Source organism: Cicer arietinum, chromosome 4 (assembly GCF_000331145.2).
Source record: "Cicer arietinum cultivar CDC Frontier isolate Library 1 chromosome 4, Cicar.CDCFrontier_v2.0, whole genome shotgun sequence".
Taxonomy (NCBI): domain Eukaryota; kingdom Viridiplantae; phylum Streptophyta; class Magnoliopsida; order Fabales; family Fabaceae; genus Cicer; species Cicer arietinum.
The window spans coordinates 27,003,859-27,020,534 of NC_021163.2; the positions used below are offsets into that span (position 1 = coordinate 27,003,859).

Here is a 16,676-nt window from a genome sequence, read left to right on the forward strand (position 1 = left end):
GCTCATAATTTCATTTAGATAATAATATCATATTATTTGAAGGAAAAAAATTATTTTTTTTCTAACGATTTTTTATTTTACTTTAATAGTTACTTATTTGTAACAAATAATTATGTATCATAGTTATTTGAGTAAGTGCATAAGTGTGGATAAATTTTTACAACTTACTTTTAAAAAAAACTTCATAAAAACCAAGGAAAATTTATTGTTGTTTTTTAAAATAGAACCTGTTATATTTTGAAGAAATAAGAAATCATCATGGGATTTGTCATAGTTATACAAAACGGATATGGTATGATGATATGTTAAACATGACAAATCTATAAGCGTGACTACTATGCCATGTTGCATATGTTGAACATCTTAACATAGTTGTTTCATGGATGCAAGTACGTAATTTTTTACATGTTGTTATTGATTGTATTTTTTTATATTTATCTGATAAAAAATTATAAGTTGTTATTGATTGTATTTTTTAATGTTCATATGATAAAAAAATTAGGATTCAGCCGATATTGATTGTGTGTTTTTTTTTCTTTACAGATATTTGATGACTCGAGATCAAATCACCGGATCACAATAAATAAGTTCAAAAACGTCGTGTGGATTTTATTTTGAAATTAATTGAAGAAAATGACGATGCTAATATATGTCTATTGAATATTGCTACATTGTGGTTTTGTAATTTTGTTAATGGATATCTAATTATTAGTCGGAAATGAGATACATCTTATTTGTTCTCTATATTTTTGTGTATAAACATTAGATATTGTGATATTGTATATTTTGATTATTAGATGTTTATATAAGATTGTAATTGTAAGTACAAAACTCTTATTTGAAATTTAATACGAAATATTGTATGGAATAGGAGCGTGAAAATAAAATGAGAAATTTATATAAAAAAAAATAATTATTTTAACTATATCTATTAACTTAAAAAGATGATGTGGTGTACTGAATTTATGATGTTTAAGTCGGTTAAAGTGAATCGACTTAATATGACGAAGCTCTGTTAAGTCGATTCATGGAACGAGTTAAAAAACAACATATTTTTTAAGTCGTTTGCTGTTAACTCGGGCACGGAACTGACTTAAAATGTACATTTTAACCGACTTAAAAAGACAAAATTCTACTAGTGGTCTTACATATGTTTCCATTACTTTCTTGAATTTATGTTTTAAAAAAAAATATTTTTGGATAGACAAGGAATTGTTACTAAGTATTTACTTTGCACAACATATAAATATATGTGTGCATTCCTTGAATAATGATTTCATGTTATTATGGGTTACTAAGAATATTATTTAGATGTTTTATAATTGAATTATAAAACAAAGTAATATCAAACTAAGATTATTATTTAGATGTTTCAAAGTGATGGTAACAAAGATGTAGTTAATATCATTTTACTTGCCATTAAAGTTTTGGAAGTAACAAAGAAAAAGATTACTAAGATCAAAAGAAAGCTAAATGATGAGAGATTGATCAAAACTTTTAAATTATTTTTTTGGTTTTGTCACTAATGTTGAATATTTATATGACATTGAAATGTAATGTCAAATCGAAAATGTGTATTGGAAATATGTAATTTTTAGAAGACAATAAATATTTTATATATGTGTGTTTAGGGATTGTCTGGGTAAATTTTATGTTCTTCAAATTTGTTTTACAGTAATTGTGTGGTTGGTTTTAACTTTATAGTTATTAATGTGGATTGTGATTGTAACTTTATGAAGTAATTTATAAGCTAAAGAATTATGTTATTGAAGTTATGTGTATTAAAATTCTTGGCAACATTTACTTTTTCTACATGGACTTTGCAAACATGTATTTGAAAATTAAAAAATATATATATATACAATCCTGGTATGGAGGTATATTGCTAATGCACTATCAAGCATCAAGTTGGTTTTCTACCTCAATTTCACAAACATGTATTTGAAAAGAAAAAGAACACACTTTCATTCTCCATAAAACTAATTTTTATGTTATGATTTAGGGTATCGTTACACTCGTAAAATAATTTACGACAATTTTTATATTGGATGGAAGAAAATTCGAAGTCTAGAAAGACATATAAAGAATCAATTTGTTCAATAGGTAAGCAAAAAAAGAAGTTCGAGTCAATCTGTTTTACTAACTGAGCCAAAATAACTTTGAACGAGGCTAAAATTCACTTAGCGCAAATAATTTCTCTAAGCGAGAGTGAATGTATATCTCATACGAGAAGTGGACATGCGTTGCTAGTCGTTAGTCTAGGAAGTGTCAGCATGTCAACATTGCGAAAGCAATTGACGTCTAAATTTGCTAAGCGAGTTTAATTTCGCTAAGTAAAATATGTAAAATTTGCAACTATAAATAGATGGTTTCTCTCACCCATTTGAACCATTCTCTCCTTTCTTCCCAAACTAAACTTTGTCAAAATCACGACTATAAATTTTTTTTTTTGCTCATTTTCACATGTGTCATCGTCATTCTAACATCTCATTAAGTTCATAAAATCAAAATTAAACTCTAGTCAACAAATGTAGAATATATTAAACTCAATAATTATCTTTAACCATTGTTAAAAAAGGGAAAGGAAAAACTTCATATTCTTTTTCTTTTTTATTCTTTCAAGTTTTCACTGCCTCATTATAAATGATGTATTAGAAAACAAAAACTGGGTGAGAAATTCAAGAACCAACAACTTATTTATAAACATTCAACTATCAAAAATGCATTGAATAGTCATCGCCACTATCATAATATTCATGAAAACTATGCACATGTCATATTCATAACATATGAACCACTAGTATCAATCATAGAGTTTCAATGGTTTAGATACCTAATACTATTATAATCTAATATAGTATTTTCAATGGTTTAGATCACTTAATATAATTTTATCAAAATAAATAAACAAAAATATTTAGAGATTTTAATATTAATGTCCCTAAAATAATTATATATAAAAGTTAATTAGTCACTTAATCAACTTAGTTGATCATTACACACAATTTAAAAAAAATGTATGAATGAAAGATAACAACACTTATTAAATTATTATTATTTATCAGTATTATAAATACAACATATAAAACATTAAATCAAGAGTCATTCATGTAATATTAATTAGAAGATATAATTAAAAATGTATATAACTAATATCATCTTAAAAGTTAAAAAAAGAAAAAGAAAATGCATTATTAGTATAAACTAATTTCATGTTAACATCTAATAAAAATAGAGGATATGTGACAATTGTTTTTAAAAAATAATTATAAAATATGCCTACATAATAATAATAAGATGATAATGATTTTTTTTATTGTGCAAGTGTATAATAATTAAACTCAAAGTTACATTACATGTGCTAATTAATTATTTTAGGACACGTAACTTTTTTAGTCAAAAATAAAAAAGGACACAATTTTTGCAAATATTTTGAATATAATTTTTGCAAATAAGTTGATTATTGTGTAATATGGAGTTTAAATCATCTTAATTTAAATCTCCCTCAATCTTCTCTATATAATAAAAATTATTAATGTAAAGTTTTATCTAAATATAACATAATTTGATATATTATTAAGATACTCCTTCCAATTTCAAATATAAGAAAAAAAACTAGTCTTTCATGGTCCAAAATATAAGTAACTTTCAACAATATGCACTAAATGAAATATTATTTTCTCATAATACCTTTCGTTTAATTTAAACTTTTTTACTCCTATTTTCAATGTCATAATTAATGTATTTATATTTTTTAATATATGTATATAACTTTATTTTCTTAAATACAAAATCGGAGGAAATAGATCAAATTAATGTCTTATTCACTTTTTTTTTTTTAATTTTAGAAGAGATAGAATTTTTTTAATTATAATTAACTTATGTTTTATTCACTTTATTGTTTAATTTGTATATATTTTAAATTTATATAAAGTCATAATCTATGATATAAGCTTTCGATTAAATATAATTTTTTATTTAAAAAGTATAACATTGAAAGAAATGGAGGTAATAGGCAAAATTGAAGGAGATTTAGATTTAGCAAACTACATATATCGACTAATAATCTTTCCTTAAAAACGAGATTTTCCTTGGCGTATTAACCCGCGTTTGGAAAGCTCACTTTACGCTTAAGCAAAAAAGAAAGTAACAAATTGGCTGAGCTCATACTTCACACACAACACAAACTTATAACTAGTACTATAAATTTGTAAAAATCATCAATAAAACCAATCAACGCGCTTCTGTCCTTCAGTTTAACAGTTTTCAACCTCTCCATCTCAGTCACACGAAGTTTCTTCTTTAAACACCCGCCAGCACACGCCACGCGCTACTGTTCTCTCTCTTAAACCTCCATTGACTTCCATCTCTTCTTCTCTTTATTCTCACTAATACTACTTAATTCCAACCAATTACTCTCTCTTTTATCTTCTTCCCTTTCTTAATCATATTTTTGGATCATTATTGAATTTTGAATTGAATCTAAAAAACAAAAAATGAACAACTTATTCTCCGGCTCATTCTCTCGCTTCCGAAGCGAAGAAACCTCACCGGATCGCCACCACGTCATCGAGATGTCCGACACCGGAGCTAACTCAACCGGAGGAAGAGTCAACCTCGACAAATTCTTCGACGACGTAGAGGGCGTAAAAGACGATCTAAAAGAACTCGAAGGAATTTCTAACCGACTCGAAAAAAGCCACGAAAAGAGCAAAACGATTCACGACGCGAAAAGCGTGAAGGAACTTCGTTCTCGTATGGACGACGACGTTTCGGTGGCTTTAAAAAAAGCGAAGATGGTGAAACTTAAACTTGAGGCTTTGGAACGATCTAATGCTGCGAACCGAAATTTACCTGGTTGTGGACCGGGTTCGTCGTCGGACCGAACCAGAAGCTCTGTGGTTAATGGTTTGAAGAAGAAACTTAAGGATTCTATGGATACTTTTAACCGTCTCCGTGAACTTATTTCTTCTGAATATAGAGAGACTGTTCAACGACGTTACTTTACCGTTACTGGCGAGAATCCTGACGATAAGACGCTTGATCTATTAATCTCCACTGGTAATAATATGTCAACATCTCTTAATTAATTAAATAATTTTGTTTTATTTATTTTAAATTTGTTTATGATAATTTGATGTTGAAATTAACTTTTAAACAATGTGAAGTAATTTTTTGAATCTATTGACATTTAGCATCGAATTGAAATACAGAATAATGAAGTTAACAAATACTCCATCACTGTTTGGATTGAAAAATAAATTGAACTTAACTGAATTGGTGGAACATTAGTTTATTGATATGCAAGTGAGGATAGTGTGTACATGATTTTTCTTGTGAGGTTACTAGTATGATCACTATAAGAATCAAATCTCTTGGAGAGAGGTTTTACCTGAATTTGGATTCCATTTAGTTAGAGATTCCTTAAATTCACGCAGTCAGCAGTTAAAACCGTTCAGTTTAGATTGGGGGATCAAATTTCAAGCTTGGTAAATGGAATCTAAAAAGATTTAAAAAGCTCGCTCAATGTCTGAGCCGTCCTATCAATTGGATGGTGTCAAACTGCTGAGTGAGTGAATGCAGTGATCCTTGACGGGAGCAAATCTGTTTTCGTCCTGCCCTTGGTCAGCCTCAAACAGCCTTCGGCGGCACATATCTGGATTTAACACTAAAAGAAAGTGTCGAACTGCCGACCCCGTGAATTTATGGAATCTCTGACTGCAGAGAATCAGTTTTCGTGCTACCCTCTGTTAGCCCTCAATAGCCTACAGTGGCATGATACATGTGAAGTGAAACACTTTTGAAGATAGCTTGTTGTTTGTTGGGTTGGTGAAGTATATGTTTCTAGTGATTTAGAGTTTTCATTCAAAAATTTATTGATCTGATTTGATGTGAGTATCCTTTTTATGCAGGTGAGAGTGAGACCTTTCTTCAGAAAGCCATTCAAGAACAAGGCAGGGGAAGAATTCTGGACACCATCAATGAGATTCAAGAGAGACATGATGCTGTGAAAGATTTGGAGAAGAGTCTACTGGAGTTGCACCAAGTGTTCCTCGACATGACAGTCATGGTACAATTTCAAGGTGAGCAATTGGATAACATCGAGAACCATGTAGCGAGGGCGAGTTCGTTTGTCCACAATGGAGCTGAGCAGTTACAGACTGCAAGGAAGCACCAGAAAAACACAAGGAAATGGACCTGTTATTGTATTATACTTATTCTGATCATCGTCTTGTTAGTGGTCCTCTTCACTGTGAAACCATGGAAAAACAGCGATAGTGGCGGCAGTGGAGGTAGTCAGCCTGCTCCAGCACAGACAACGCCATCTCCTCCTCCTCCTGCTTAATCTTAGGGATTAAGAGTCTGTCTATAAATTGCTATGAATACTGGTTTCGCTATGATTTTGGGATATGGGAAGGGTGTGATTAACATGGATTATAGAAATTAGAATTTGGTTGGAAAGGAAATCTGTTAGTTGACCAACAGTTTTATTATTTTAATCCATGGAAAGGTTGGATGATGAATCTAGGTCTGTAATGGAAAGGGAATGGTTGATTGGTCTGTTGAGGAGGATTTTTGGAAGTCATTATTTTGAGTATCATATTCTTTTCTCTGTAAGTATCATGTTGGTCTGAATTTTGATCAGTTGCTTTGCATGCTGACTGATATTTTATTTTTTATTTAATCTTTCCCTATAGTACAATCCCCTTAATAAGTTATCTTGTTTGCAATTATGAGGTAAACTTACAACTTTTTTTTAGTTGAAGTTTTTAATAACTTCTAAACATGGAACAAAATACATCCATGGTTAGTTTCGTTTGTGGTTGTGCATTAATTTTCTATCTCAAAAAGTTGTGTAATTTAAAACTCACTTCAACATATAGGTTTTGTTAGATCAAATAAGGGTCTATCGGTAGGATTTACTTGTGTTCTCGTGGTTCTTTTTATTTACATTATCTTCAACATAAAGGTTTTGTTAAGAACAAAAAAGGGTAAAAAGCATTGCATGATAATTTCGTTTTTATTCATCTTTTAGACATTATAAAGGTTATAGGACTTGGAGTTGGTCTTCTTCATCAGTTGGGAGAAGTCCAACTCTCTCTCATAATGGTGTATTTTGCTTGGAGGATTAATATTTACTTCATCCCATGTTAAATATAGGTAAATATAAGTAAAATGTCAAATGTATTAAATACATTTTATTTACTCTTGCTGGAGCCTAGAGTGATGAAGGGTAGGGTGATGGGGCATTAGATTTTGGTTTCTGCTTGTACCGTAAGTTTTTGGTTCTTTCCGATTGCTTGGGAATGAGTGGCAATTAAATTTGATGTTAGAATTTGAGATACAATCGTCGTTATGCGAAGTACATATTTAGGGCCCATAGTCATAATACATTTATACTCAAATTGTTACGTAAGTACTCATTCCACTTCAAAAAATATAAGGAACAATTTGTTAAAAAAAGTTTTGAAATAAACAATTACTTATATTTTTAAAAACAACGGAAATATCAAAAAAAAAATTTATTATTTTTAAAAATACATCTTATCTTCATGATAATTATTTACTTCAAGAATCTCTTATTAAAATAAAATAAACATACATTTTAAAAAACAAAAAATATTTTAGATTTAATTACAGTTTTGATCTCACTATTATTACAAATTCACGACATATGTACCCTTATTTTAGAAGTCGACAGTTTTGATCCCTCAATTAAATTTTGACTTAATTGCACTTTTAGTCCCTCTATTATTACCAATTCACGGAAATGGTCTCCATATTTTAAAAGTCGACAATTTTGGTCTCTCCTTCAGATTTTTGAACTAAAAAATACATAATTGACATATTTTTAATGATGTGACATATAATTATATGATATAGAATCATTTAGATGCATTAATTATTCACATGTCCTTAATTAAATTAAAAATATGAAAAATTTCTAAAATTAAAAATTAAGTTTTTACTGCGTTTTATTTCAATTTCATGGGTGTTAATTATTTTATATTATTGTATCATATGTCACGTTATTTAAAATATATCACATTGTAATTTTTTAGTTAAAAAATCAGAAGGGGGACCAAAACTGTCGACTTTTAAAATAGGGAGACCAATTTCGTGAATCAATAAAAACAAAGGGACTAAAATTGCAATTAAGCCTTAGATTTTTGAACTAAAAAAATGACAATCTAACATATTTTTAATGACGTAACATACAATAATATGATATAGAACCATCTAGAAACACTAATTATTTATATGTCATTAATTAAATTAAAAAAATGAAAAAATTTCTAAAGTTGAAATCTAAGTTTTTACGATGTTTTATTCAAATTTCATTGTGTTAATCATTCTACATCGTTGAATCATATGTCACGTTATTTAAAATATTTTACGTCATCGTTTTTTAGTTAAAAGATTAGGTGGAGGAACCAAAATTGCCGACTTTTAAAATAAAAAATCAATTTCGTGGATCAATAAAAATAGAGGGACTGAAACTGCAATTAAGTAAATATTTTAACAAAGTGAACCACCTAATATTTTATGAAGATTCTACTATGCACCCCCACATCTAAACATTCCATCCCCTTAATCAACATGAAAATACAATTTTGCCTTTTATAAAACCTTCAACTTTTTTTAACTTCTCATTTTTTCACCCCCTCTTTCCGAAAGTTTCGAAATGACAATTCTAGAATTTTTGAAACTTTCCAAATAGAAAATTCCAGAATTTTTGAAACTTTCAAACAATTCAAAGCTTTCGAAATGGGAAAATTTTATAATTTTCCATATTTGAAAAATTTCGAAACTTTTGAAATTTTCCAAATTTTTGAAATGTAATCCTTATTTTGAAAATTTCAAGATTTAGAAGCTTTTGAAACTTTCCTGATTTGAAAACTTTCGGAACTTTCTAGATTTGAAAATGTAATCCTTATTTCGAAAATTTAAAACTTCCAAAAGTTTCGAAAACTTAAAACATTCGAAACTATCAATTTTAAAATTTATTATAAATAATTAAAAAGATAAAATTATATTTTCATGTGTCTTGAAGGAGTGACCGATTTAAATGTGGGAGTATATGATATAATCCTCATATTTTAGTGTCATTTCATCTCATTCTCGACTCGACCTCAATGTCCTATTTGTGCGTACGACAATAAGCTAAAATATTTGATTGTCTTTGGGTATATCTCGTTTAGAGCTCAAGTTCACACTAAAATACTGACCAAACATTAAGTCGAGCCTAATTTGACAGCCCAACCATGTGTTGTAAATGTTGAGGATATTTTTATTATGAGTTTTTTTAAGTATGGATATAAAAATTTAAATAAATTGTATTTATATTTGAAGTTCGAAATGTAAAATATATTTTAATTAAAAAATATTTATTTTCTCTTATTTGTGAGAATATTGACTTGGTCTAATTATTTATCTACTAACTTACTAATCATTTTTCTCTTTGCTTAACTATTCTCTTTCTCCTAATAATTTGTGAACATGACTCATCTTTTACAAGAGTGCAAAAACTGATTCAGTTTTCTAGTGAAAAACTATTTCTTTTGCCTCTTTCTTTATTCTTTTGTTTTCTCCTGGTGTGACATCTCTTGGTCTATGAATAAAAAAAAATTCTTGGTCTATTAGATGATATTTTGTTTTATTACATTAGTTTTATAGGAGAAATAACATGTTGAATCATGAAAGATTTGCGCATATCAGACCGATAAATCTTTAAGAAAAGTTAAATTTACGGCTCAGATTTTGTGTAATTGTCTATTGTTTTAGTAGGTTTACACGGTGATGTGTTTTTTGTTGTTGAAAAAAACTAAAGATGTTGTTGAAATATGTTGATCGAGTTGCGTTGGTGACTTAAATTTACAACACACCATGACGTTGTCCATGTGATTTTAACATATTAATTTAATGTATATTTAATTCTTTTTAAATTTATTTATTTTTATACATTAAAAGAGGCACACCATCAAGCAAAGTTAGAGAAAACCATTAATGTTATTTATGATTTATAATAAAAATTCCGTACAATTTACTAATTAGAATTTGAACTTGAGCTCAACTCACAACAAGTGTGAGCGAAAAGTCCAATAATATATATTTTTTTTATTTAACTCTTTGGTTCTTAGAGAAATGGGCTCTAGTAATTCAAAGTTCGACCGAGAATTAAGTAAAGTCTGACAAGAATTGTGTTAGTCAATATTTGAACTTCGGTTCTCTTAAACGATTTGTCTTTAACTGAACTTCATAAATCACTTTATTAAAGTCTAATCATATGTGTAAATTGTATATATATATATATATATATTTTTTTTTTTTTTATAGAACTATAAATGAATATTTAATCTATCTCTTATACAATATGTCACAAGTAAATTTTAGACAATTGTTTTCGCGGTACCTTTAATTTAATTTCAAATAATAATTTTTAATTTAATTTCAAATAATAATTTAATTCTTAATTTTTCTTCTTGATTTTGTCTTTAATTATGTTTTAAAATACTAACACATATATTCTTTTGAATAGAATCTATTACTTCTATGTTAAAAAATAATCTACAATTTCATCATCTTTAAGAGAAACTGAGATCTTCATCAAATTTAGGATTCCAACAATTTTAAATTTTCATCTCCAACAATAACAATATTAAATTCCTAAATAAAAAACTCACATAAATAAGTTTTGAAAATTTGATGTTTTGATAAAACTTCTTTATGGTTTAAACTTTTGATCTCAGTCTAAGATCTAGACATGATATTTGTCTCCTTCTTTTAATCTTTTATACCACAAAAGTATTTCTTTGAACCTATATTACAAAGTGATTATGTAACTTCAAAAATTCAACCCTTTATTTTTCCCACATTTTCTCCGTTAACACACCTCAATGAGAGCCAACTTTTTGTAGTTGTTGTTGTTTGTTGGAATTGTAATGTGTAGTTGATGGAAATAAAAATTTGAGTTTCGTTGAAGATTTAGGTTTTGGGTTTAACGAAGATTTTGATTTTTTTAAGATGAAGATGAAGATGAAGATGAATTTTATAAATTTATAATTTTTTAATAGGGTAGAACATATCCCATAAAAAAAATGACAATGGTAATATTTTAAAACATAAAGAGCAAATTGAGAAAAAAAGTTAAATGACCGAGTCGTTATTTTAAATTAAGTCAAATGATTGTGTCAGTAATTTAGCTCAAATTTTAGCAGTTTTAATTTAGAAGAATATCTCTTACCAAATACAACAACAAATGAGATAGTTGATAATATAATAAAATTAAGTATAATAAAATTTGATTTTGATTCAACTATTAAAATCTTTTTTTATTATTTTTTAAATAAATTAAAAGATATTTACAACATAATTTTATTTCTTATCGAACAATGACACAAATCTTTGGATATTAAACAAAAATAAAATATCTCTTCATATGTAATATTGCTCAAATATATTATTACTGAGTCATTTGCTTGGATCTACAAAATGTATAAATGATAGACTTCACTAGACTTAACATTCAATTTCGTCTACTCGAATAAATTTTTATCATAATATTTCTTTTTAAAGAACTTAATGTTATCTTGTGATAATTGGAAAGAAAATATGTTAAATATACCTCATATCAATTGTCATTATTATGAAAGAATTAAAAATGACATTTACAATAGAGATTTCTTAATTTATATAGAAACTATCAAACTTAACTTCCTAACAGAATAATTAGAAAATTGTTAATAGCCTAACTAACTAACTTTGACTAAGTACAAATATAACTAAGATCCCCTCTCAAGTTGGGCCACATATAGTAATGAGGCCTAACTTGTAAATAAGAGTATGAAAAGGTGAAGAATCTAAGGCCTTAGTAAAAATATATGCCAGCTGAAGATGAGTAGAAATAGGGAGAAGATGAAATAGTCCTTGTTGCAACTTTTCTATGATGATATGTCAGTCCAAATCAATATGTTTAGTACACTCATGGAATGAAGAAATAGACGCGATATGCCTTGCAGATTGGCTGTTGCAGTACAACAGGGCTGGTGCAATAGTTGGCAACTTGAAGTCATTAAGGAGGTAAGTGAGCCATTGTATTTCGCACACCGTTGACGCCATGGCTCGATATTGCGCCTCAGAAGAAGATTTAGAAACTGTTGGTTGATTTTTGGATTTCCATGAAATGAGAGAATCACCCAAAAAATTGCAAAACCCGCTCACGGAGCGCCTAGTATTAGGGCAGTTGGCCCAATCACTGTCACATAAAGCTTTAAGTTGACAGAGGATGAAGAAGACAACATAATGCCTTGGGCTGGTGATAATTTGAGATAACGGGGAATTTGTATGGTAGTGTCATAATGAAAATTTGTAGGGCTAGACATAAATTGGGAAAGTTGTTGTATTGCATAGCTAATATCTGGCCGCGTATTTGTCAAGTAGATCACCTTTCCAATGAGTCTTCTGTAGGATGCTGAACCAGTGAGAGGTTGGCCTAAATCCTTGCTAAATTTAGATGTTTTCTGCATAGGTATAGAGCATGGTTTAGAGGCAAGCATACCAACATCAGATAAAATATCTAAAGTATATTTTCTTTGGAAAATATGTATACCAGATTTGGACCTAGCAATTTCAAGGCCAAGAAAGTATTTCAAGTGGCCAAAATCTTTAATTTTGAAAGTACAGTTCAAAAAGGATTTAATTTCAGATATTTCATCGATGTTGTTTCCAGAAATTATGATGTCATCTACATATATCAATAAGACAGTAAAGGACGAGGAAATGGATTTAATGAATAAAGAATGATCTGAATTAGATTGAGTATACCCTTTTGAAATGAGAGCATAGGAAAGTCTAGCAAACCCTTGCCTACTGGACTATTTTAAACCATAAAGAGATTTGTGATGTTTGTAAACAATATTTGGATTATAAGCCAATAACCCAAGGGGCACTTGCATATAGACTTCCTCTTCTAAATTGCCATGTAAAAAAGCATTATGAACATCTAACTGATGCAAATGCCAATTATGAGATGATGCAAGGGCAAGTAAGAGTCTTACAGTAGTGAGCTTGGCTACATGTGAGTAAGTATCAAAATAATCAACACCTTCAATTTGGTTGAAACCTTTGGCAACAAGATGTGCCTTATAACGTTCTATAGAACCATCAACATTATATTTTACCTTATAAACCCGTCGACAACCTATGGGCTTCTTTCCTTGTAGTAACTCAGTAAGAGTCCAAGTGTTGTTCTGATCGAGGGTTGTTAGCTCAGACTGCATGGCATGAGTCCAATTATTGTCTGTAACAACTTGTTTAAAGCTGGTAGGTTCACGAACAACAGAAATAGAGGAAATGAAATGATAGAAAGAAGATGACAATTTAGAATAAGTTAAGACATGGGATAAAGGATACAATATATCAGACTCATGGTGCCTAGCATGTGCAAAATTACACTCAAAATCGTGTAAGTAAGTAGGGGACTTCTTAGACCTTGAAGACCTACGAAGAGTATCTGGATGCGCATCAAAATCAAATATAGGAGAAGTATGTAAATTGTTAGGACTAGTATCAAGACTAGATGAAGCAGACGAAGTACTATCATTGGTGGAGTTATTAATAGAAACAATATTAGGCAAAGGCATGTCAATATCATCAAACAAAATAAAAAAGTCATGAGAAACATTATTAATATGTAAGGAAGTAGAATTAGGATTAGCATATGGAAAAATATGTTCTTAAAAAACTACATTCCTAGAAACAAAGGTGGCATGAGTATGTAAATCAAACATCAAATAACCTTTAGTTCCTTCTCTAAAGCCAAGGAAAATGCACTTGGTGGCCCTTGGATCGAGTTTAGTTCTATGGTGAAGCAAAGTGGAAGCATAAGCAAGACAACCAAAAACCTTCAAATCCATAAAGGTAGGAGATTGTTTATATAACAATCTCCTACCTTTATGTAAAACAGCAAAAGGGTCTTATTATGTAAAACAGGAGTAGTTAACCTGTTAATAAGAAAAACAACATGGTTAATAGCAAAAGACCAAAAATTCTTGGATAGTTTAGAGTGGAAAAGAAGTGGTATAGTCACATTAACAAGATGACGACGTTTCCTTTCAACAATTGAGTTTTGTTGGGGTGTCTCAACACAAGAGGTTTGATGCAATATGCCCAAACGAGAATAAAATGGAGGCATATTGAATTCAATCCCATTGTCACGGCGGATTTTCTGGACTTTTGTATTTAATTGTATTGAAACAAAGGAAACAAAGTTTTTAAGGAGCATACGAGTTTCAGATTTAGCATGCATTAAAAATAACCAAGTAAATCGTGAATAATCGTCAACAATAGTTAGAAAATATTGATGACCATCAAAAGAAGGGACATTAATAGGGCCCCAAATATCAACATGTATAAGATCAAAAATATGTAAAGAAACACTTTCACTAAGGGGAAAGGGGAGTTTAGAAATTTTGCCCAAATGACAAGAGTCACAAATCAGATTTTTATTAACTGAAATGTAAGGAAATTATTTACACATTTGTTGTAATACAGTTATTGATGGATGGCCTAATCTAAAGTGCCAAACATCAAATTTATGTGGTAATGTAGCATTAACAAAGGCAGTACAATGGTCATTAGAAACATGACCAGATTCAGTAGAAAAAACTATAGCAGAGGCATAAATATGATCAAGAATATAAAGACTATTATGATGCTCCACATGCCCAATCGTCTTTTGGGTATGCAAATCCTAAATAAGAGTTTGCAATTCAAATCATTAGTGAGTTTTGAAATAGATATTAAACTGAAATTGAATTAAGGAATAAACAACATATTTTGCAAGTAAAGATTAGAAGTAAAGTAAACATGTCCTGAAAAATGTGCAAGAATAGACGAACCATTTGAAAAAATAATAGAAATGGGTTCAATTTGTTTAATTGAAGAGAGACATTTAATAAAGGGACAAACATGACCGGAGGCCCTTGAATCCATAATCCATAGAGAAAAAGGATTAGAAAAACCTGTATTGGAAATACTTGATACTATGTGATTGGATTGATCTGAAACAAAATTCTTGGTTCCGAAAGAAGTTGCAGCATCAGATTTAGAATGATGTAGCAGATTAATCAAAATGTGATAATCTTCTTTGCTAAGATGATTGTTGGAATCGAGTTGCTGTGGAGGCTGGGAGAGAGAATGATTCTTGAAATCATTTGGTGAAGACGAATTTGCAAATTGGTTTTTACGATAACCCAGTGGAAAGCCATGTTTGAAATAACATGTGTCTACGGTGTGATTATTCTTATGGAAATGAGTACACAACATGGAGGGACGAGGCTGGCCACGACCACGACCATGATGGGATTGCCCACGACCTTGACCGGAATTGTCAGGAGTATTGATATTAAAAGCAACAGAAGTATTAAGGGGATTATGGGTCGAATTGGGAACAAGGTCTTGTTGAACAACAAGAGAATACATTTTGCTAATGGAAGGTAATAGATCCATGAATAAAATCTGTGTGCGAACGTTATTTTAATTTTCATTCAAACCTTTTAGAAAACAAGAGATATATTCTTGATGTTTGAAATCACGAACTGTTGTGCTGAGCTTGCAAGAACAAGGAATAGGGCACGCGCATGATGGTGTTGGGCGAAGATCCTCCAATTCATCCCAAAGAATCTTCAAATCGGTGAAATAGCTAGACAAAGAACGTTCACCTTGCTTGATTGAATGGAGATCACGGAGGAGATCGGAAAATCAAAAATGATTTCCTTGGGTGAAACGATCACGGAGATCAGCCCATAACTCTAATGCTGAATCAATGCAGATGGTGCTCTGCGATATATGGGGAGATAGGGTTTTTGTTATCAAAGAGATGACCATGTTGTTGCATCTTTCCCAAACCTTAAAATCTGGATTCGTGGGTAAGGACTGAGGCAAGGTACCATTGATAAACTGAATTTTGTTCTTGGATGAAAGAGCACGACACATCAATTTGCTCCATGTGTGATAATTGTTGTCATTTAACAGAACCGAAACCAACGTTGTGTCGGGGTTCTCGCCGGGATGCAAAAAATAAGGGTTTTGTGGATTTAATAACGAGCCTTTGGATGAAGACAATGAAGGAGAAATTTCTGAATCAGAAGAAGAAGTCTCATGTTCATCTGCCATTTGAGGATGGTGAAGGAGAAATATGAGGGAAATGAAAGATAAAGAGAGGAAAGGCATACATTTTTTTTTTTACTCTGATACCATGTTATCTTATGATAATTGAAAAGAAAATATGCTGAACATACCTCATATCAATTGACATTATTATGAAGGAATTAAAAATGACATTTACAATTGAGATTTTCTAATTTATATAGAAACTATCAAACTTAACTTCATAATAAAATAATTAAGAAATGGTTAATAGCCTAACTAATTAACTTTGACTAAGTACAAATATAACTAAGACTTAGCACTGGGTTCCTCCATTTTCAACATATAAGTTTAACTTATATATTTTTTAAGTACCTTTCAAAATTTGAAGCCATATTTGGTCGCAAAATACAAATATACTAAAAGCTGGCTTATCTACAATTTCGTCTGTAATATTTTTATTATTTTTCAATTAATTGTGTATTATGAATATACGGTTTTTGGTGGACACATAAATATGAGTTTAA

At 29.9% G+C, this 16,676-nt stretch overlaps 2 protein-coding genes across 3 annotated transcripts; one reads left to right on the plus strand and one right to left on the minus strand.

Annotated features, from left to right (window-relative positions):
* The first annotated feature begins 4,231 nt into the window (after window positions 1-4,231).
* On the plus strand, window positions 4,232-6,719 carry LOC101501493 (syntaxin-121). Its single transcript, XM_004497589.4, has 2 exons — window positions 4,232-5,061; window positions 5,913-6,719. The coding sequence occupies exons 1-2, from the start codon at window positions 4,497-4,499 to the stop codon at window positions 6,344-6,346; spliced, it is 999 nt and encodes a 332-aa protein (XP_004497646.1). The 5' UTR covers window positions 4,232-4,496; the 3' UTR covers window positions 6,347-6,719.
* A 4,888-nt stretch (window positions 6,720-11,607) lies between these two features.
* On the minus strand, window positions 11,608-16,310 carry LOC140919955 (uncharacterized). 2 transcript variants are annotated; one of them, XM_073367230.1, is made up of 2 exons: window positions 13,182-16,310; window positions 11,608-12,521 (listed from the first exon to the last, which is right to left on the minus strand). In XM_073367230.1, the coding sequence occupies exons 1-2, from the start codon at window positions 13,641-13,643 to the stop codon at window positions 12,219-12,221; spliced, it is 765 nt and encodes a 254-aa protein (XP_073223331.1). In that variant the 5' UTR covers window positions 13,644-16,310; the 3' UTR covers window positions 11,608-12,218. The 2 variants fall into 2 exon arrangements, with proteins under 2 accessions (XP_073223331.1, XP_073223330.1); XM_073367229.1 differs by having other exon boundaries at window positions 13,059-16,310.
* Between the last annotated feature and the right edge of the window lie 366 nt (window positions 16,311-16,676).

What these genes read in the sequence shown, in the direction of transcription:
- LOC101501493 (XM_004497589.4), top strand. Translation starts at nt 4,497, where the DNA reads ATGAACAACTTATTCTCCGGCTCATTCTCTCGCTTCCGAAGCGAAGAA. An exon ending in TGATCTATTAATCTCCACTG is followed by an intron (nt 5,062 to 5,912) that starts GTAATAATATGT and finishes CTTTTTATGCAG; the next exon opens with GTGAGAGTGAGACCTTTCTT.
- LOC140919955 (XM_073367229.1), bottom strand. Translation starts at nt 13,643, where the DNA reads ATGCCTTTGCCTAATATTGTTTCTATTAATAACTCCACCAATGATAGT. An exon ending in ATGTAGCCAAGCTCACTACT is followed by an intron (nt 12,522 to 13,058) that starts GTAAGACTCTTA and finishes ATACCTATGCAG; the next exon opens with AAAACATCTAAATTTAGCAA.